At 51.0% G+C, this 23,429-nt stretch overlaps 1 protein-coding gene across 1 annotated transcript in view; it reads left to right on the top strand.

Moving 5' to 3' along the window:
* Positions 1 to 23,429, top strand: part of LOC144610078 (annexin-B12-like) — a 71,338-nt gene that overhangs the window by 33,518 nt on the left and 14,391 nt on the right. The window contains exons 5-9 of the mRNA XM_078428606.1: positions 1,231 to 1,277; positions 9,372 to 9,495; positions 10,953 to 11,047; positions 13,310 to 13,423; positions 19,817 to 19,987. Coding sequence (XP_078284732.1) covers positions 1,231 to 1,277; positions 9,372 to 9,495; positions 10,953 to 11,047; positions 13,310 to 13,423; positions 19,817 to 19,987 — 551 coding nt within the window. The remainder of the gene's footprint in view (positions 1 to 1,230; positions 1,278 to 9,371; positions 9,496 to 10,952; positions 11,048 to 13,309; positions 13,424 to 19,816; positions 19,988 to 23,429) is intronic.

Genomic DNA, 23,429 nt, shown 5'->3' with positions numbered 1-23,429 from the left:
TAGTGAAGACAGATCCGAAGTACCTGTTCAACTCTTCTGCCATTTCCTTGTTACCCATAATAATTTCACCCGTTTCTGCCTTCAAGGGACCCACATTTGTCTTTACTAATCTTTTTCTCTTAAATACCTAAAGAAGCTTTCACTATCCTTCATTATATTCTTGGCCAGCTTCCCCTCGTACTTCATCTTTTCAGCCTGTTTTGCCCTTTTTGTTACCTTCTGTTGTCCTTTGAAAGTTGCCCAATCCTCTGTCTTCCCGCTGCTCTTTGCTGTGTTATACATCTTTTCTTTTAGTTTTATTCCATTCCTAACTTCCCTTGTCAGCCATGGTTGCCTCTTACTTTCCTTAGAATCTTTCTTCCTCTTTGGAATGAAATGACCCTGCATCTTCTGGATTATGCCCAGAAATTCCTGCCATTGCTGTTCCACCGTCACTCCTGCTAGGATCCTTTTCCAGTCGACCTTGGCCAGCTCCTCTCTCATGCCTTCATAGTCCCCTTTGTTCAACTGCAACACTGACACTTCTGATTTAACCTTCCCTCTCAAATTGCAGATTGAAACTAATCATGTTCTCTAGGGATGCTGCCTGAGCTACTGAGTTACTCCAGCATTTTGTGTCAGACCCTCTTATGAAATGATGTGCTAAAAATGGTGATCTCTGTACTGCCACCCAGACCAATCTCCCACTCCTACTCTCTCACCCCACCCTAATCGACCAAATGTTCATCACTCACTGCCTACACCCAATACCAGACCTCTGTCTTATTGTACCATTCACTCACATTGACTTACCCAGCCTCACCTACTCTTGCTCGCACTTCACCTCGATATTAATATCCCACCTAGTTTAATCTCACTTTTCCCATCATTCCTAGTGCTCTTTAGTTTATTTTGTCACATGTACCGAGTTACATGGAAAAGCTGTTTTACTGTGTGCCTCCCAGTCAGCAGAAAGACTATACAAGATTACAATCACTCTGTATGGACACAGTGTTCAGATAGATGATAAAGGGAATAATGTTTAGTGCAAGATAAAGTCCAGTAGAGTCCGATTAAAGAAAGTCCAAGGGTCTCCAGTGAGGTATATGGGAGGTCAGGGCTGCACTCTAATTCCCCTCCATCTCCATCACCTGCTCAACCCTCAGTCGTCCACTCATTTGATATAACTTTTAACTTCTTTCTTACGAAGGCTTACTACGAAGGTTTAATATCTCTTGTGTTTTGTTCCAGGTGGGTATGGATCTGGACCAACTGCCCCGAACCCAACTCCATCCCAGGTATGTGTAAGCATGGCCCACAGCCCAGGTATTGCCGGGCTACCTTTGTGTTGTATATTAATGAGCATTGAATCTAAACCACCATGTTTGCATCCTCAAAAGAAGGCACAAAGTGCTGGGGTAACTTCAGCGGGTCAGGCCACAACTGAGAGCAGGCCATTCTAGACTGTGTATTGAGTAATGGGGAAGGGTTAGTTAGCAGTCTTGTTGTGCGAGGCCCCTTGGGCAAGAGTGACCATAATATGGTGGAGTTCTTCATTAGGATGGAGAGTGACAAAGTCAATACAGAAACAAGTGTTCTGAACTTAAAGAAAGGTAACTTTGAGGGTATGAGGCGTGAATTGTCCAAGATAGACTGGCAATTGATGCTGAAAGGGTTGACGGTGGACATGCAATGGAAGGCATTTAAAGGTCGCATGGATGAACTACAGCAAGTGTTCATCCCAGTTCATCCAAGAACAAACCAGGAAAGGTAGTGCATCCGTGGCTAACAAGGGAAATCAAGGATAGTATTAAAACAAAAGATGAAGCATACAGATTAGCCAGAAAAAGTAGCATACCAGAGGACTGGGAGAAATTCAGAGTCCAGCAGAGGAGGACAAAGGGCTTAATTAGGAAAGGGAAAATAGATTATGAGGGGAAAACTGGCAAGGAACATAAAAACTGACTGCAAAAGCTTTTATAGATATGTGAAGAGAAAAAGATTAGTTAAGACAAATGTAGGTCCCTTGCAGTCGGAAACAGGTGAATTGATCATAGGGAACAAGGAGATGGCAGACCAATTGAACAAATACTTTGATTTATTCACAAAATGCTGGAGTAACTCAGCAGGTCAGGCAGCATCTCGGGAGAGAAGGAATGGGTGACGTTTCGGGTCGAGACCCTTCATCAGACTGATGTCAGGGGGGCGGGACAAAGGAAGGATATAGGTGGAGACAGGAAGATAGAGGGAGATCTGGGAAGGGGGAGGGGAAGGGAGGGACAGAGGGACTATCTAAATCTAATGATTTGGACAAGGGAATTGAATGCAACATCTAAGTTTGCGGATGACACGAAGCTGGGTGGCAGTGTTAGCTGCAAGGAGGATGCTAGGAGGCTGCAGAGTGACTTGGATAGATTAGGCGAGTGGGCAAATGCATGGCAGATGCAATATAATGTGGATAAATGTGAGGTTATCCACTTTGGCGGCAAGAACAGGAAAGCAGAGTATTACCTGAATGGTGACCGATTAGGAGAAGGGGAGATGCAACGTGACCTGGGTGTCATGGTGCACCAGTCATTGAAAGCAAGCGTGCAGGTGCAGCAGGCAGTGAAGAAAGCGAATGGTATGTTGGCATTCATAGCAAGAGGATTTGAGTTTAGGAGCAGGGAGGTTCTACTGCAGTTGTACAGGGCATTGGTGAGACCGCACCTGGAGTATTGTGTGCAGTTTTGGTCTCCTAACCTGAGGAAACACGTTCTTGCCTTAGAGGGAGTACAGAGAAGGTTCACCAGATTGATCCCTGGGATGGTGAGACTTTCATATGAAGAAAGACTGGATAGACTGGGCTTGTACTCGTTGGAATTTAGAAGACTGAGGGGGGATCTTATAGAGATCCTTAAAATTCTTAAGGGGTTGGAGAGGCTAGATGCGGGAAGATTGTTCCCGATGTTGGGGGAGTCCAGAATCAGGGGTCACAGCTTAAGGATAAGGGGGAAGTCTTTTAGGACCGAGATGAGAAAACATTTCTTCACACAGAGAGTGGTGAGTCTGTGGAATTCTCTGCCACAGAAGGTAGTTGAGGCCAGTTCATTGGCTATATTTAAGAGGGAGTTAGATGTGGCCCTATGTTTCTAACTCTGGAGCTGTCCCCAGTTCGACATTAATCTCCTAATTCCCCACTTACTGGTGCCCTCCCCTAATTCCCCATTTAGTGGTGCCCTCCCCTAATTCCCCATTTACTGGTGCCCTCCCCTAATTCCCCATTTACTGGTGCCCTCCCCTAATTCCCCATTTACTGGTGCCCTACCCTAATTCCCCATTTACTGGTGTTCTACCCTAACTTCCCCTCACTAAACTGATCGTTTCAGTTTTTTAGTTTTAGAGATACAACGCAGAAACAGGCCCTTTGGCCCACCAAGTGTGGGAGGAAACCGGAGCACCCGGAGAAAACCCACGCAGGTCACGGCAAACGTACAGACAAGCACCGGTAGTCAGGATTGAACCCGGGTCTCTGGCGCTGTGAGGCAGCAACTCTACTGCTGTGTCACCCACAATTGTGATGTTTTGAGGAATGCGTTGAAGGATGTGTGTGAGAGAGAGAAGAGTGAGGGAATTTTAATATCAGATTTGAAACCCGGGATTTCCGGTTTCCTCCCACACTCCAAATTAACAGGAAAATGTGCTGACCATATGACAAATTACACTGGTCATTATAGTGCTGATGTTGGGCGTGGCTTCATTGGGATGAACTGTTCACCTTCTGGAGAATATTTCGATGGTACGGTGAAAGTTTTGGTTTGGCATACGGCACCTAAGTATGCAAAGAGTCTTTGCCACGTATAGGGCGTCGGCAAGGTTACAGAGTTATTCAATAAAGTCCTTATGGTTCCTCCTCCCTCCTCCCCCCCCCCCCCCCCCCCACAACCAACACGTCCCTCTTTGTTCTCGGCGGTGCGTCCTGCAACAGTCGCCCGGACACACGCACCTGATGGATCTCCAACGTCCCTCTGGCCCCCCTCGTTCTCCCACCGTCCCCTCACTCTCCCACCGTCCCCTCACTCTCCCACAGTCCCCACCGTCCCCTCACTCTCCCACCGTCCCCTCACTCTCCCACCGTCCCCTCACTCTCCCACCGTCCCCTCACTCTCCCACCGTCCCCTCACTCTCCCACAGTCCCCACCGTCCCCTCACTCTCCCACAGTCCCCACCGTCCCCACAGTCCCCTCACTCTCCCACCGTCCCCACAGTCCCCTCACTCCCACAGTCCCCTCACTCTCCCACAGTCCCCTCACTCTCCCACAGTCCCCTCACTCTCCCACCGTCCCCACAGTCCCCTCACTCCCACAGTCCCCTCACTCTCCCACAGTCCCCACCGTCCCCTCACTCTCCCACAGTCCCCTCACTCTCCCACCGTCCCCACAGTCCCCTCACTCCCACAGTCCCCTCACTCTCCCACCGTCCCCACACTCTCCCACCGTCCCCACACTCTCCCACCGTCCCCACACTCTCCCACCGTCCCCACCGTCCCCACAGTCCCCTCACTCTCCCACCGTCCCCACACTCTCCCACCGTCCCCACACTCTCCCACCGTCCCCACACTCTCCCACCGTCCCCACCGTCCCCACCGTCCCCTCACTCTCCCACCGTCCCCACAGTCCCCACCGTCCCCACAGTCCCCACCGTCCCCACACTCTCCCACCGTCCCCACACTCTCCCACCGTCCCCACCGTCCCCACCGTCCCCTCACTCTCCCACCGTCCCCACCGTCCCCACCGTCCCCACCGTCCCCACCGTCCCCTCACTCTCCCACCGTCCCCACAGTCCCCACCGTCCCCACCGTCCCCACCGTCCCCTCACTCTCCCACCGTCCCCACCGTCCCCACCGTCCCCTCACTCTCCCACCGTCCCCACAGTCCCCACCGTCCCCACAGTCCCCACCGTCCCCACCGTCCCCTCACTCTCCCACCGTCCCCACAGTCCCCACCGTCCCCACCGTCCCCACCGTCCCCTCACTCTCCCACCGTCCCCACCGTCCCCACCGTCCCCTCACTCTCCCACCGTCCCCACAGTCCCCACCGTCCCCACAGTCCCCACCGTCCCCACACTCTCCCACCGTCCCCTCACTCTCCCACCGTCCCCACAGTCCCCTCACTCTCCCACCGTCCCCACAGTCCCCACCGTCCCCTCACTCTCCCACCGTCCCCACAGTCCCCTCACTCTCCCACAGTCCCCACCGTCCCCTCACTCTCCCACCGTCCCCACAGTCCCCTCACTCTCCCACCGTCCCCACAGTCCCCACCGTCCCCTCACTCTCCCACCGTCCCCACAGTCCCCTCACTCTCCCACAGTCCCCACCGTCCCCTCACTCTCCCACCGTCCCCACAGTCCCCTCACTCTCCCACCGTCCCCTCACTCTCCCACCGTCCCCTCACTCCCCCACAGTCCCCTCACTCCCACCGTCCCCTCACTCCCACCGTCCCCTCACTCTCCCACCGTCCCCTCACTCTCCCACCGTCCCCTCACTCCCCCACAGTCCCCTCACTCCCACCGTCCCCTCACTCTCCCACCGTCCCCTCACTCCCCCACAGTCCTCTCACTCCCACCGTCCCCTCACTCTCCCACCGTCCCCTCACTCCCCCACAGTCCTCTCACTCCCACCGTCCCCTCACTCTCCCACAGTCCCCTCACTCTCCCACAGTCCCCTCTCTGAAGGTCTCCTCTCTCTCCAATGACATTGCTTTCCCAATGTTTCTTTGCTTATTTCCCCAGCAAATCATTGTTCTGCTGTATCATATTGGAAGCTTAGCTGAGTACTACAGGATTACAGTCCACGGAGGCATATGGATTAGATAAATGATGATCTTGGCATCACGATGCATCTCTGTAGGACTTGGCTTAGGCCGCAGTTGGAGTATTGCTTGCAGTTCTGGTCGCCCCATTACAGGAAAGCTATGGAGGCTTTAGAGAGGGAGCAGAGAAGGTTCACCAGAATGCTGCCTGGATTAGAGTTTCTGCTGTCGGGAGAGGCATGGATTATCATCATCATCATATCATATATATACAGCCGGAAACAGGCCTTTTCGGCCCTCCAAGTCCGTGCCGCCCAGCGATCCCCGTACATTAACACTATCCTACACCCACTAGGGACAATTTTTACATTTACCCAGCCAATTAACCTACATACCTGTACGTCTTTGGAGTGTGGGAGGAAACCGAAGATCTCGGAGAAAACCCACGCAGGTCACGGGGAGAACGTACAAACTCCTTACAGTACAGCACCCGTAGTCAGGATCGAACCTGAGTCTCCGGCGCTGCATTCGCTGTAAAGCAGCAACTCTCCCGCTCTGGAACATCAGAGGTTGAGGGGAAATTTGATAGAATTATTTAAAATTAGGTTTTGACTTACTAGAGTGTGGATATGATATAAATCTAGTTTTTGACTTATTGGGGGTGTCAATATGACATATCTGTGCGAACCGTGGCAACAAAAAGAACAGAATAAACCAATAATATTAGAGCATACAGAGCCATGGGTTAGAATGGTCTTGTGCATGCCAAAAACGGCAAAGTACTGGAGTAACTCAATGGGCAAGGCAGCATCTCGGGAGAACCTAGATAGGTGATGCTTTTGGTCAAGACCCTTCGTGCTGTGAAACCGTCAGATAGTTTCTGAATTAAAGGACGTTCCTTTAGAAAGGAGATGAGAAGGAATGTCTTTAGTCAGAGGGTGGTGAACCTGTGGAATTCTTTGCCACAGACGGCTGTGGAGGCCAAGTCAATGGGTAGTTTTATGGCAGAGATAGATAGATTCTTGATCAGTACGGGTGTCAGGGGTTATGGGGAGAAGGCAGGAGAATGGGGTTGAGAGGGAAAGATAGATCAGCCGTGATTAAATGGTGGAATAGATTTAATGGGCTGAATGGCCTAATTTAGCTCCTATCACTTATTAACAACTCTGAAGGGCATGTCCGGACATGTTTTGGACTGGGACCCTTCTTCAGATTGAACATCGTCTGCCCATTCCCTCTGCAGATGCTGCCTAACCTGCTGAGTTCCTTCAACACTTTGGGTTTTGTGGAAGGTTTTTGTATTTGCTCCTGTGGTAACTAGATTTATAAGTTTATAAGTTTGTAAGTGATAGGAGCAAAATTAGGCTCAACAGGTCTACTCCGCAATTCAATCATGGCTGATCTATCAACCCCATTCTCCTGCCTTCTTCCCATAACACCTGACACCCATACTAATAAAGAATCTGTCAATGTCCACCTAAAAAATATCCATTGACTTGGCCTCCACAGCCATCTGTGCTATTAAATTCCACAGATTCACCACCCACTGACTAAATAAATTCCTCCTCATCGCCTTTCTAATGGTACGTCATTCTATTCCGAGGCTGTGCCCTCTGGTCCTAGATTCTCTCCACATCCACTCTATCCCGGCCTTTCACTATTCGGTGAGTTTCAATGAGGTTCCTTTCCCCCTCATGCTTCCAAACTCCAGCAAGTACTGGACCCGTGCTGTCAACCCAATCATTCCTGGGACATTTACTGGACTTTGGGTGAGTTAGGACGATCTCAGTGTCACAGGGCTCCTTGAGAATAGTCAGGGGGATGAACCTGGAGCATAAGAGGAGAAACATCATGTATTCTGATGGGTTAAGGAGGCTGATGGGTGATCTTATGGAGGTGTATAAGATCATGTGGGGAATAGATAGGGTGAATGCAGTTACCCAGAGGAAGAAGGGTCTCAACCCGAGAAACATCACCCATTCCTTCTCTCCTGAGATGCTGCCTGACCTGCTGAGTTACTCCAGCGTTTTGTGAAATAAATACCTTTGATTTGTACCAGCATCTGCAGTTATTTTCTTACACTACCTGTTGCTCCACTGCGATTTCTCCTCAAGGTATGTCCACTTTGAAGAAGTTCTCCTCCTCTCTTCGACGAGAGTTTAGCAACATCAGTCTGAAGAAGGGTCTCGACCCGAAACGTCACCCATTCCTTCTCTCCTGAGATGCTGCCTGACCCGCTGAGTTACTCCAGCATTTTGTGAAATAAACACCTTTGATTTGTACCAGCATCTGCAGTTATTTTCTTACGTTACCCAGATCACTAAACATGATTACAGTCGAGCCAACCACAGTGGACAGATACAGGATAAAGGGAAAAGTGCACGATAAAGTTCAGTAAAGTCTGACTGAAGATAGTCCGAGGGTCTCCAATGAGGTAGATGGGAGGTCAGGACCGCTCACTAGTTGTTGATAGGATGGTTCAGTTGCCTGATAACATCTTGGTGGTAATGGGGAAGTTGGGTTGAAGGCCCTGTCCCTGTGCATGAATCACTCTACAACCTTCAATGGGAACTCTCTTTCCCTCTCCTCAGACGTTGCCCGACATGCTGGGTGTTTAGTTTAGAGATTCAGCCCTTCAGCCCACCTAGTCCACGCCGACCAGCGATCCCCGCACATTAACACTATCCTATACACACGAGGGACAATTTTTATATTTACCAAGCCAATTTACCGACAAACCTGCACGTCTTTGGAGTGTGGGAGGAAACCGAAGATCTCGGAGAACGTACAAACTCCGTACAGGCAGCATCCGTAGTCGGGATTGAACCCGGGTCTCTGGCGCTGCACGCGCTGTAAGGCAGCAACTCTACCGCTGCGCGTATTTCTAGCATTTTCGTAAGCAGACTCTTGCTGTTCATTTACAAAATAGCAAGAGTGCAGTAGTTAGAGGCAGGAAACATGTTCCCAATGTTGGGGGAGTCCAGAACCAGGGGCCACAGTTTTAGAATAAGGGGTAAGCCATTTAGAACGGAGATGAGGAAAAACCTTTTTCAGTCAGACAGTTGTGAACCTGTGGAATTCTCTGCCTCAGAAGGCAGTGGAGGCCAGTTCTCTGAATGCATTCAAGAGAGAGCTAGATAGAGCTCTTAAGGATAGCGGAGTCAGGGGAGAAGGCAGGAACGGGGTACTGATTGAGAATGATCAGCCATGATCACATTGAATGGCGGTGTTGGCTCGAAGGGCCGAATGGCCTCCTCCTGCACCTATTGTTTATTGTCTATTGTTACTGTCTTCTCCCAGTCAAAGGAATCAAGATATTGTGGAAAACTCTCAGCGTGTCCTGCAGGACAATCATGCTATATTAGAATACATCAGGTGGTGCAAAATAGAACATTAAACTAAGTGTAGATACATTGTTCCAGCTACGGAGAAAGTGCAAATACAAATATGAAAGGGGTGCCGCAGGTTAGATTGGAAGATGGAGAATTCATCTGCAAAAGTTGGTAAATGTCCACGTGTTTAAAATAAGATTGAAGTGGATGATTGTACGAGAGGAGTAATTTTAAAGTTTTGATGGACTTATTTCTTCTTCCTTGGGCACAGCCTTCAATGCCCAATATCGGAGGCCTGTCCCTTGGAGGCAGCACACAGGGCACCATCAAGCCCGTTGGTAACTTCAACGCCCAGAATGATGCGGAAATACTGCGGCAGGCCATGAAGGGAGCTGGTGAGTCCCATCACATCACATCACAGCTACATTGGTTCAATCTAGGGCTGGAGTGAGAACAATCTCCTCCCTCCCCTCCCCTCTCTCCCCTCCCTCTCTCCCCTCCCTCTCTCCCCTCCCCCTCTCTCCTCCCCCACTGCCCCCTCTTTCCCCCTCCTCTCTCTCCCCCCCTCTCTCCCCACCCCCTCCTCCTCTGTCCCTCCCTCTCCTCCTCCACTCCCCCTCTCTCCCCCCCCACTCTCCCCCTCTCTCCCCTCTCCCCCTCCTTTCCTACCCTCTCTCCCCTCCTTCTCTCCCCTCCCTCTGCCCCCTCCTCCTCTCTCCCCTCCCTCTCTCCCCTCCCTCTGCCCCCTCCTCCTCCCCTCCCACTCTCCCAACCCTCTTTTCCTCCCTCTCCCCCCTCTCTCCCCCTCCTCTCTCCCCTCCCTCTTTCTCCCCTCCCTCTCCCCCTCCTCTCTCCCCTCCCTCTCTCTCCCCTCCCTCTCCCCCCTCCTCTCTCCCCTCCCTCTCTCTCCCCTCTCTCTCCCCTCCCTCTCCCCCCCTCTCTCCCCTCCCTCTCTCCCCTCCCCCCCTCTCTCTCCTCCCCCCCTCTCTCTCCCCCCCACTCTCCCCTCCCTCTGCCCCCTCCTCCTCTCCCCCCCCACTCTCTCCCAACCCTCTTTTCCTCTCTCCTCCCCCTCTCTCCCACCCTCTCCCCCTCTGTCCCCTTTCTCCCTTCCCTCTCTCCCTCCCCCTCTCTCCTCCCCTCCCTCTCTCCTCCCCCCTCTCTCCCCTCCCCTCTCTCCCACACTCCATTCCTGGTCCCCCCCCCTCTCTCCCAACCCTCTTTCCCCCCTCCCTCTCTCTCCTCCTCGCTCCACTCCCTCTCTCCTCTCTTTCCCCCCCTCCCCCTCCACTCCTACCTGCTCCCCCTCTCTCCCCCCTCTCTCTCCCCCTCCACTCCTACCCGCTCCCCCCTCTCTCTCCCCCTCCACTCCTACCCTCTCCCCCCCCTCTCCTCCTCCTCTCTCCCCTCCCTCTGTCCCCCCATCTCTTCATTCCCTCTCTCCCCCCCCTCTCTCCCCCCCCTCTCTCCTCCCCCTCCTCTCTCCCCTCCCTCTCTCCCCTCCCTCTCTCCCCTCCCCCTCTCTCCCCCTCCTCTCTCCTACCCTCTCTCTACCCCCTCTTCTCACGCTGTGCCTCTGTGCCGGCCCATGTATCTGATCTTGAAACATGGTTAATTTATTGAAACAAAGAACGGCAGATGCTGGTTAATACACAAAGGGACACAGAGTGCTGGAGGAACTCAGCGGGTCAGGCAGCATCTCTGGAGAACATGGCTAGGTGGCGTTTCATCACATTCTCCAGAGATGCTGGCTGACTCACTGAGTTCCTCCAGCACTTTGATGAGTTCCTTCGTCGGGTAATGTCTCCTCGCCACATGCGGGTATAAAGTGCTTTCACTTCCCCGTGTACAGGGACCAACGAGCAAGCGATAATTGACATCGTTGCCAACCGTTCCAACGAGCAAAGACAGAAGATTAAGTTAGCATTCAAGACCCTGTATGGCAAGGTGAGTGGAGTTGCTCCTTACCCTCCTCTGCCGACAGTCTCCCTGACCGATCTCACGACCTGCCCATTGCTGGTGGACCTCACTGAATCACCCGCATTACCAGTCTTTACACGTCATTTTTACACTTTAGAGATACAGCACGGAGACAGGCCCTTCGGCCCCGCTGGTCCGTGCCGACCAGCGATCCCCGCACACTAACACTATCCCACACACACACTAGGGACAATTTATAATTTTATTACAGAAGCCAGTCAACCTACAAACCTGTACGTCGTTAGACAATAGACAATAGGTGCAGGAGGAGGCCATTCGGCCCTTCGAGCCAGCACCCCCATTCAATGTGATCATGGCTGATCATTCTCAATCAGTACCCCGCTCCTGCCTTCTCCCCATACCCCCTGACTCCGCTATCCTTCAGAGCACTATCTAGCTTTCTCTTGAATGCATTCAGAGAATTGGTCTCCACTGCCTTCTGCGGCAGAGAATTCCACAGATTCACAACTCTCTGACTGACTGGAGTGTGGGAGGAAACTGGAGAATCCCACACGGTCACAATGAGAACGTGCAAACTCCGTACTGACAGCACACGTAGTCAGGGTCTGTGGCACTGTGAGGCAGCAGCTCGACCGCTGCACCACCGTGTATACACAAGGATACTATCCCTGAGACTCGGACACTCACTGCCACACACCCCACAGATGCTTCACCCAGCGGGACACAGCGGTCTGCTTACTGACTGTCACTGGGGGCAGCTCCACTGGGAACAGGAACGTACCTGGGCACTGGTTCACTGGTGCACAGTCCCGGCTGGGCTACAGTATCACCCGCACTGGTTTGCTGGAGTGCTCTCCCACTTTCTCCCCTTAACCTACCCTCTCTCACCCTCCTAGCCCACCCACTCTCCCCCTCGTAACCCTCTCTCCCCTCCCAGCCCACCCTCTCTCTCTACTCTCTGTTCCTCTCCCTCTCACCTTGTCCCTCTCTTGTGAGAGGGGGTAGCGCCAAGGAAGGGGGGTGAGCACCAATGCGATCGGGACACGAGTGGGGGGGGGGGGGGGGGAGGATAGAGATGAGACGTGGGGGGGAGGGGGTAGGTTTGGTAGGGAGGGCAGTGGAAGAACAAGGCTGGACCATCGGATTGCTGGCTGCTGCCTCACAGTGCCAGAGACCCTGACTACGTGTGCTGTCTCTCCCCTTCGTAACACTCTCTCCCCTCCCACCCCATCCACTCTCCCCAACCCACTCCCCACCCAGCCCACCCACTCTCCCCACCCACTCTGCTCCACCCACTCTCCCCCTCGCAACCCTCTCTCCCCTCCCACCCCACCCTCTCTCCCCTCCCACCCTACCCTCTCTCTACTCTCTGTTCCTCTCCCTCTCACCTTGTCCCTCTCTTCCACTTTTCCTCTTCCCACCCTCGTCTCTCACTCCTAGTCTCCCTCTATCCCCACTATCCCTCCCTCTCCCCTCCCACCCACCTCAGCCTCCCCTATTCTCTCTCTCACACACACACACACACACACAGCTCCTTTTGCTCCCAGTCAATGATTGAACGATACTTTATTGCCACACGTACCTAGTTACAGTGAAATGCTTTGTGTTGCACACAACCCCGGTACATGCACACAGCAGACCTCACCCGGGCAGCACACATGTCTCTGGCACTGACAAAGTTACAATCGTTCACCGAACTCTCCTATCTGAACTGTCCTGAACAGTTGCGATCTGCTATCTACCTCACTGGAGACCCCTAGACTATCTTTGATCGGACTTTGCTGGCTTTACCTTGCACTAAACGCGAATCCCTCATCATGTGTCTGTACACTGTGAATGGGTCGATTGCAATCACGTGTTGTGTTTCCGCTGACCGGTTAGCGCACAACAAAAGCTTTTCACTGTACCTCGGTACATGTGACTATAAACTAAACTCAACTCAGCTATCTTCTGCCAGTCTGAAGAAGGGTGACAACCCGATACATCACCCATTCCTTCTCTCCAGAGATGCTGCCTGACCCGCTGAGTTATCCCAGCATTTTGGGATACCTTCCATTTGTACCAGCATCTGCAGTTATTTTCCTACCCGGACTATCTTTAATCGGACTTTACTTGACTTTATCTTGCACTGAGCGTTATTCCCTTTATCCTGTATCTGTACACTGTTGGCGGCTTGATTGTAACCATGTAATCATGTCTTTCCGCTGACTGGGTACACATGTCAATGAATTAAACTACTGACGCCTGTCTGTGTTTTATCTTTTAAAGGATTTGATCAAAGACATGAAGTCCGAGCTGACTGGGAACATGGAGGAGATCATTCTCGCCCTGTTCAAGCCCACTACCTACTATGATGCATGGAGTCTCAGGAAGGCGATGGAGGTACTCTTCATTAATCTGTTGTCAGTAATCGGCAACACAACTGAGGAAAAATAGACACAATGTGCTGGAGTAACTCAGGGGGGTCAGACAGCATCTCCGAGGGACTTTAGAGGGGTGACGTTTGGGACTGAAGATGGGTACCAACCTGAAATGTCGTTAGTCTCAAGAAGGGTCATGATCCGAAACGTCATCGATCCATCTCCTCCAGAGATGCTGCCTGACCCGCTGCTACTCCAGCACTCTTTTTGTAAACCTGATGCCAGCGGTAAAGTTGCTGCCTCACAGCGCCAGAGACCCTGGATCGATCCAGAATACGGGTGCTGTGTGTACGGAGTTTGTACGTTCTCCCCGTGACCTGTGTGGGTTTTCTCCGAGATCTTCGGTTTCCTCCCACACTCCAAAGACGTGCAGGTATGTAGGTTAATTGGCTGGGTAAAATGTAAAAATTGTCCCTAGTGTTTGTAGGATAGTGTTAATGTGCGGGGATCGCTGGGCGGCACGGACTCGGTGGGCCGAAGGGCCTGTTTCCTCGCTGTATCTCTAAATCTAAATCTAAATCTAGCTCTCTTGAACAATATCTAGCATTCCTTGAACAATAAATGGATCTTCAATTCTGAAATGATCTACTTACTTACAGTGGAGCAATGTAGAACACCTCCCTCCTCCCACATTGTCCTCTAGCTAAGCCCTGCTCTGACAGATACCAGCGCTCGGATTAGAATTTCCTTTTGAACCCTTCTGCCTGGCTGTTGTACCGGTGCCGGCAGGTGTTACCGCGGCCCAGGGCCTGCTGTCCACCGCTGGTGATTGCCGCAGCCGCTGGAGATGTGGAGAGCAGCGAGTCTCACCGTGAAACTCGTTCCCAGCCTGACACCTCCTGCCTGCCACATCTGCACAGGGCGGCGCCCTCATCTGCAGCTGCATGGAAAACGAGCGCTGCTTTTAATTTTGTTTCCAGTACAAAGGCCACACCCAGGCAGTGTTTGTTGGAGAAGTATTGTGAAAGCTTTCCTCTCACTGCCTGTGGGTGTTCGGAGTTCAGCCTTACTTTAGACTTCAGAGATACAGTGCGGAAACAGGCCCTTCAGCCCAGCGAGTCCGTGCCGACCAATGATCACCACCTACACTAGCCCTGACCTACACACTGGGGCCAGTTTACAATGTTGTACTGAAGCCAAACAACCTACAAGCCTGTACACCGTTAGAATGTGGAAGGAAACCGGAGCGGGGCAACACGGTGACGCAGCGGTAGAGTTGCTGCCTCACTGCGCTAGAGACCTGGGCTCCATCCTGACCTTGGGTGCTGTCTGTGTGGAGTTTGTACGTTCTCCCCGTGACCTGTGTGGGTTTCTCCGAGACCTTCGGTTTCCTCCCACACTCCAAAGACGTGCAGGTTTGTAGGTGAATTGGCCTCGGTAAAATTGTAAATTGTCCCTAGTGTGTACAGGATGGGTGGACAGAAGGAAACCAGAGCACCTGGAGAAAAGTCACGCAGGTCCTGAGATGCTGCCTGACCCGCTGAGTTACCCCAGCATTTTGTGATGCCAAAGGTTTGTAGGTTCATTGGCTTTGGTAAGATTTGTAAATTGTCCCTAGTGTGTTTGGATAGTGCTAGTGTACAGGGATCGCTGGTCGGCACGGACTCAGTGGGTCGAAGGGCCTGTTGCCACACTGTATCTCTAAACTAAACCAAACACCCTGAGAAAACTCCCGCGGTCAGGGGGAGAACATACAAACTCTGTACAGACAGCACCCGTAGTCAGGATCGAACACAGGTCTCTGGCGCTGTGAGGCAGCAACTCTACCGCTGCACCACCGTGCCACGCAGCTGCAATACTTCCCAGGAATATGTGAGAATGTGAAGGGCATTGTATTGAATGTAATCTCCATCTCCTAACTTAAACAGGGGATATTTCAGTATTCCAAGATTACTCATTGTTATTTCCAAATAGTGCTGGAAAGGGCGGAGTGGAGATGTACTAGGATGTTGCCAGGACTGGAAAGTTGTAGCTATTGGGAAAGATTGGGTCATCTGTTAAATGCAGTCATTCCAGCAACAGTCATTATGTGTTCCCCTGAGTCTCAGTGGGTCAGAGTTAGATTTTTTAGATTTAGATTTTTTTAGATTTAGAGATACAGCGCGGAAACAGGCCCTTCTGCCCACTGGGTCCGCGCCGCCCAGCGATCCCCGCACATTAACACTATCCTACACACACTAGGGACAATTTTTACATTTGCCCAGCCAATTAACCTACAAACCTGCACGTCTTTGGAGTGTGGGAGGAAACCGAAGATCTCGGAGAAAACCCACGCAGGTCACGGGGAGAACGTACAAACTCCGTACAGACGGCGCCCGTAGTCGGGATCGAACCTGAGTCTCCGGCGCTGCATTCGCTGTAAGGCAGCAACTCTACCGCAGCCTGAGTTACTTCAGGTTATTGTAATGTTGAAGCCAGCAGTGGCCCTGGTCAATCATGGCGAACAGCTTAGGAGTGCAGCCCCCTGCCAGAGCAAGACCTCATCTTACAGAACAGAGAGGGGTACAGCACAGGAACAGGCCCTTCGGCCCACAACGTCCATGCTGAACATGATGCCAAGACCAACTAATCTCTGCTGCCTGCACGTGATCCATATCCATTCATATGCCTATCTGGTTTAGTTTAGTTTATTCTCAACGTACCAACGTACCACCGAGCCATCCACAGTGTACATGATGAAGGGAATAACGTTTAGCTCAAGATAAAGATAAAGATTCAAGATAAAGTCCGATTAAAAATAGTCCGAGGATCTCCAGTGAGGTAGATGGGAGGTCAGCACTGCTCTCTGGTTATTAATAGGAAGTTCAGTTGCCTGATAACAGCTGGGAAGAAACAGTCCCTGAATCTGGAGGTGTGCGTTTTCACACCTCTGTACCTCTTGCCCGATGGGAGAGGGGAGAAGAGGGAGTGACCAAGGTGAGATCCTGATCTAAAAGCCTCTTAACCACCTCCATCACCACCGCCACTGGCAGCACATTCCAGGCACCCCCCACCCTCTGTGAAACAGAAACTTGCCCCACACATCTCCTTTAAACTTTGCCCCTCTCACAAAGCTATGCCCTCTAGTGTTTGACGTTCCCACACTGGGGAAAAAAGATTCTGGCTCCGACCTTCCGCTCGACGCCTGCCTGGTCCGGGCCTCAGGTGGAGGGGAGCGGTTTCTTCCCGCTCAAAGCAAGTGCGGTCGCAGTCGAGCTGACACCAATGCTGAATGAGGTCACAGTCTCCAGGATCTCCAAGAGAGGATTTTACCCATAAAAACCAAAAACATTCCAGATAAGATGTTATTTTATTTTTGAGGAAAAAATGCCATATATTTTAAAGAACAAATGTGATTTTCCCAAGTCACGATGGGAACCCAACGAGGAATGGGCCCAATGGGTCCACTCGGTCTAGTCTCCTTTACACTTTGCCCCTCTCACAATGCACGGTGGCGGCACGGTGGCGGCACGGTGGCGCAGCGGTAGAGTTGCTGACTTACAGCGAATGCAGCGCCGGAGACTCAGGTTCGATCCTGACTACGGGCGCCGTCTGTACAGAGTTTGTACGTTCTCCCCGTGACCTGCGTGGGTTTTCTCCGAGATCTTCGGTTTCCTCCCACACTCCAAAGACTCCGCAGGTATGTAGGTTAATTGACTGGGTAAATGTAAAAATTGTCCTTAATGTGTGTAGGATAGTGTTAATGTGCGGGGATCGCTGGGCGGCGCGGACTCGGTGGGCCGAAGGGCCTGTTTCCGCGCTGTATCTCTAAATTTAAATCTAAAGCTATGCCCTCTAGTGTTTGACATTTCCACACTGGGGAAAAAAGGTTCTGACTGTCTACCCTATCTAAGCCCTTTGGAGATGGCGATAAAGCCAGGTTAAGTACTGCCCCATTGGAGTGATCTCCAGGAGGGGTAGAGCTCGTTCAAACGCTGCCTCCTCCATCCCTGAGCCAAGGCCACCTCAACCTCCATCCTCAAGTTACATTAAAAGATGGAACAGTACAGCATCGGAGCAGGCTGTACTGAAGAAGGGTCCCAAAACGTCACCTATCCACGTTCCCCAGAGATGCTGCCTGACCTGCTGCAGTTACCCCAGCACCTTTATGTCCTTTTGTGTCAAGCAGCATCTGCAGTGCCTTGTTTCTACAGCCCACAGTACCTGGACCCATCATGATGCCAAGCTAAACTAATCTCCACGTGATCCACGGGCCTCCATTCCCTGCCTGCTCATATAAAAGCCTCGTAAACGCCACCACCATATCTGTAGTGTAATATAATATTGTATTCAATGACGGCTGGTAGAGCCGCTGCCTTACAGCGCCAGAGACCCAGGTTCCATCCTTGCTCTTCGAGGCAGCAGCTCTGCCCGATGCATCGCTGTGCCGCCCTATAGCGGCCACACTGCTGTGAATAACAACGTTCTGGAGGAACTCAGTGGGTCAGGCAGCACGTGGGGATGGAATGGGCAGACAGCATCTTAGGTTAGAATCCTTCTGCAGTCAGAGGAAGGGTCCTGACCGGAAACGTCTTCTGTCCATTTGCTCGCCAGATATTACCTTACCCGCTAAGTTTAGTTTACTTTAGAGATACAGTTTGGAAACAGCCCACCGAGCCCGCGCCGACCAGCGATCCCCGCACATTGACACCACCCTACACACACTATGGACAATTGAACATTTATACCAAGCCAATTGACCTACAAATCTGCACGTCTTCGGAGTGTGGAAGGAAACCGAGGATCTCGGAGAAAACCCACACAGGTCGCGGGGGAGAACGTACAAACTCTGTACAGACAGCGCCCGTAATTGAGATGGAACCCGGGTCTCTGGCGCTGTGAGGCAGCAACTCTACCGCTGCGCCACCGTGCCGCCCCTCGAGTTGCTCTAGCATTTTGTGCTTTGTTCAGTATTCCAGCATGGGTTTGTTGTGTCTCCTCTTTGTTACCACTGTGTACTACACTGCAGTACTGACCCGTCTTATCTGGAGCACGCTCAAACGCAAAGTCTTGGCCGAGAGCCAAGTGCAGTTACAGTGAACCAAAGCAGTCCTTCAGTATTTGCCCTGGGCTGCGTTTCATTCTACCCTGCAACCTCAGCACATGCAACACCTGCCCCTGTACCTCCTCCCTCGACTCCGTCCATGGACCCTGACAGTCCTTTCAGGTGAGGCAGAGGTTCACTTGCACCTCCTCCAACCTCATCTATTGTATCCGTTGATTTTGGTGTGGTTTGGTTAAAAATCGGCGAGACCAAACGCAGACTGGGCGATGGTTTCGCTGGACACTTTCTACGCTCAGTCCACCTTGGCCTGTGCCATCTCCTGGTTGCCAATTTCCCATTCCCGCATCGGCCTTTCTATCCCGGGCCACCTCCACTGTCTGGCTGAGGCAAATTCAAGGAACAGCACCGCGTATTTCGCTTGAGCAGCTCACACCCCAGCGGGATAAACGTGGATATCTCTAATTTCATGTAACCTTTGCATTCCCCCCCTCCCCCTGGTCGTCCACCCCCGTATCGTTATCATCTCTTCCCCAGCCAACAATGAGCCATTGTGGACTCCACTCTTCCTTGGGCATCTGTTGCCGGCCCCTGATTTGTCCTGGTCTTTTCCTCCCTCCAGGTTTCTCTCCTCTATATTCAGTCTGAAGAAGGGTCCCGACCTGAAAGGCCACTCATCCTTTCTCTCCAGAGTTGCTGCTTGACCCGCTGAGTTACTCCAGCACTTTGTGTCTACCTTCAGAAAACAGCAGCATCTACAGTTCTTTCCTGCACATTCTCCCCTGTCCCGTGTCATTCATAGAAACATAGAAATATAGAAAATAGATGCAGGAGTAGGCCATTCGGCCCTTCCACCATTCAATATGATCATGGCTGATCATCCAAAATCAGTATCCCGTTCCTGCTTTTTCCGCATATCCCTTAGAGAATAGGTGCAGGAGGAGGCCATTCGGCCCTTCGAGCCAGCACCGCTATTCATTGTGATCATGGCTGATTATCCACAATCAGTAACCCGTGCCTGCCTTCTCCCCATATCCCTTGATTCCGCTAGCCCCTAGAGCTCTATCTAACTATCTTTTAAATTCATCCGGTGAATTGGCTTCCACTGCCCTCTGTGGCAGAGAATTCCACAAATTCACAACTCTGGGTGAAAAAGTTTTTTCTCACCTCAATTTTAAATGGTCTCCCCTTTATTCTTAGACTGTGGCCCCTGGTTCTGGACTCGCCCAACATTGGGAACATTTTTCCTGCATCTAGCTTGTCCAGATAATTTAAGATCCCCTCTCATCCTTCTAAACTCTAGTGAACACAAGTCTAGTCTATCCTTGACTCTGTTGATCCAGGTCCTCATTTCCTCTACCTCCTCTTCCACAGGGAGCCGGGACACAAGACCGGGTGCTCATCGAAATCCTCTGCACCAGGAACAACCAGCAGGTCAACGAGATTAGGCGCTGTTACAAGGAAGAGCTGGAAAGAGATCTGGAGAAGGATTTGACAAAAGACACCAGCGGGCATTTCAAGAGACTGCTCATCTCGATGTCACAGGTCAGTGAGGAAGTGGTGTTGATTGTGCTCTCTGTGTAAACCCCCTGGCCAGTGGACACAGGAACATCTGATCAATTTAGTTTAGCACCCCTCCCAACCCTTCCGAATTTGGCCGAATGTTTCCACTTTCTTATTTCACTTCCGCCATTCCAATTTCGCCTCACGTTTGGTATAAACCAGCATCTGCAGTTCCTTTCTACACATTCCAGACACATACTGATTTGTTCCTTTACTTTAATATCTTCGTTGCACAGTCCTAACCCACATTTAATATATCCTCTAGCTTCCGATATCACCCAACAAGACCACTAGCTCCTCTTTCCTCCTCTGCCTCTTTAGTTTAGTTTGGAGACACTGTGCGGGGACAGGCCCTTCGGCCCGCCAAGTCCACACCGGCCAGCGATCCCCGCACATTACACTATCCTACACACACTCGGGACAATTTACACTTGTAACAAGCCAATTAACGTACAAGCATGTATGTCTTTGGAGTGTGGGAAGAAACCAAAGATCTCGGAGAAAACCCACGCAGGTCACGGTGAGAACGTACAAACAGCACCCGTAGTCAGGATCAAACCCGGGTCTCTGGCACTGTACGGCAGCAACTCTACCGCTGGGCCACCGTGCGTGCCGCCCTTCCCATGTTGTTGTCCCAACTTGAAAGACAACTATGTGATACTCCTTTCCTCTCGCCAATATTCTCAACCTTCTTCACCATGTCTCACCCTCTTATCACACACATAACATGCACATACAGATTGTAGAGTCATAGTCACAGAGTACAGACACAGACCCTTCTGCCTAACCTGCACATGCCGACCGAACTTTCCCTTCTTGGCAAGTCCTAACAGCCAGCGTTTGGTCCACATCCCTCTAAACCTTTCCCATCCATGTACCTGTACAAATGTCTTTTGAATACTGTTATAGTACCTATATAGGACTGAATGGCCTAATTCTGCTCCTATAACATGAGCATATGAACACAGTTCCTTGAAAGTGGCGTCACAGATAGCTAGGGTGGTCAAGAAAGCTTTCAGCATATTGGTCAGAGTATTGAGTATAGAAGTTGGAAGGTCATGTTGCAGTTGAATAAGACATTGGTGAGGCCACACTTAAGAGTATTGTGTTCTGTTTTGGTCACCCCTGTTATAGGAAAGGTGTTAAATTGGAAAGGGGACAGAGAAGATTTATGAGGAAGGTACCAGGACTCGAGGGCCTGAGATAGAGGGAGAGGTTGAGCAGGGTAGGACTCTATTTGGAGTGCAGGAGGATGAGGGGTGATCTTATTTGGAGGTGTACAAGATCATGAGAGGATTAGATTGGGTGAATGCTCAGTATTTTACCCAGAGTAGGGGAATCGAGGTTTGTTTAAGATTTAATAGGAACCTGAGGGACAATGTTTGAGTTACCAGAGTGGCCAGTACTATCACAATGTTTAGGAAACATTTGGACAGGTACATGAATAGGACAGGTTTAGAGGGATATGGGCCAAAGGCAGACAGGTGGGACTAGTGTAGATGGGACATGTTGGTCAGGATGGACAAGTTGGGCTGAGGGGCCTGTTTCCACACGGTATCACTCTATAACAACACCATGGGTGCCTTGGCTTGAGTCCACCTTGCCGTTCACCAGCTCCTGCCTAACCTGTTTTTCAGACTTTGGTTTCTATTATTTCTATCTACGTTTGACCTCACAGCACACCAAGCCCTGAAACACCGAGAGCACTTTGGATAAATCTAGCTGGAGCTCACACAGATCGTTGCATATGCTGAAGGCAAAAAGTCCAAAAGCCTTTCCAGTTTGCACCAAATAGAGTTCTTCAGCTCATACAAGTCCAAATGCATTTCCCAGTCAGAGCTGAGCATCAGCTAACGATACCTTCAGTTCATAGGTGATAGGAGCAGAATCAGGCCATTCGGCCCATCAAGTCTACTCCGCCATTCAATCATGGCTGATCTATGTCTCCCTCCAAATCTGTCTCTCCCTCCCATTCTCCTGCCTTCTCCCCAGAACCCCCGACACCTATACTAATCAAGAATCTATCTATCTCTGCCTTAAAAATATCCATTGACGGCCTCCACAGCATTCTGTGGCAATGAATTCCACAGATTCACCCCCCTCTGACTAAAGAAATAGACAATAGACAATAGGTGCAGGAGGAGGCCATTCGGCCCTTCGAGCCAGCACCACCATTCAATGTGATCATGGCTGATCATTCTCAATCAGTACCCCGTTCCTACCTTCTCCCCATACCCCCTGACTCTGCTATCCTCAATAGCTCTCTCTTGAAAGCATTCAGAGAACTGGCCTCCACTGCCTTCTGAGGCAGAGAATTCCACAGATTTACAACTCTCTGAAAAAGTTTTTCTTCATCTCTGGCCAACCCCTTATTCTTAAACTGTGGCCCCTGGTTCTGGACTCCCCCAACATTGGGAACATGTTTCCTGCCTCTAACGTGTCCAACCCCTTAATAATCTTATATGTTTCAATAAGATCCCCTCTCATCCTTCTGAATTCCAGTGTATACAAGCCTAGTCGCTCCAGTCTTTCAACATAGGACAGTCCCGCCATTCTGGGAATTAACCTAGTAAACCTACGCTGCACGCCCTCAATAGCAAAAATATCCTTCCTCAAATTAGGAGACCAAAACTGCACACAGTACTCCAGGTGCGGTCTCACTAGGGCCCTGTACAACCGTAGAAGGACCTCTTTGCTCCTATGCTCAACTCCTCTTGTTATGAGGGCCATTGGCTTTCCTCACTGCCTGCTGTACCTGCATGCTTCCTTTCAGTGACTGATGCACTAGGACACCCAAATCTCGTACGTCCCCTTTTCCTAACTTGACACCAGTCAGATAATAATCTGCCTTTCTATTCTTACAACCAAAGTGGATAACCTCACACTTATCCACATTAAACTGCATCTGCCATGCATCCGCTCACTCACACAGCCTGTCCAAGTCACCCTGCAACCTCATAGCATCTTCCTCACAGTTCACACTGCCCCCAGCTTTGTGTCATCTGCAAATTTGCTAATGGTACTTTTAATCCCTTCATCCAAGTCATTAATGTATATTGTAAATAGCCGCAGTCCCAGCACCGAGCCTTTCGGTACCCCACTAGTTACTGCCTGCCATTCTGAAAGGGACCCATTTATCCCCACTCTTTGCTTTCTGTCTGCCAACCAATTTTCTATCCATGTCAGGACCCTCCCCCCCAATACCATGTGCTCTAATATTGCCCACTAATCTCCTATGTGGGACCTTGTTGAAGACTTTCTGAAAGTCGAGGTACACCACATCCACCGGCTTTTCCCTGTCAATTTTCCTAGTTACATCCTCAAAAAATTCCAGAAGATTAGTCAAGCATGATTTCCCCTTCGTAAATCCATGCTGACTCGGAACGATCCTGTTACTGCTATCCTCCTCATCTCTTTTCAAAAG

This window comes from Rhinoraja longicauda, chromosome 35 (genome assembly GCF_053455715.1).
Source record: "Rhinoraja longicauda isolate Sanriku21f chromosome 35, sRhiLon1.1, whole genome shotgun sequence".
Taxonomy (NCBI): domain Eukaryota; kingdom Metazoa; phylum Chordata; class Chondrichthyes; order Rajiformes; family Arhynchobatidae; genus Rhinoraja; species Rhinoraja longicauda.
Note: the sequence above shows the minus strand (reverse complement) of the source record. Positions and strands in the feature narration are given on the sequence as shown.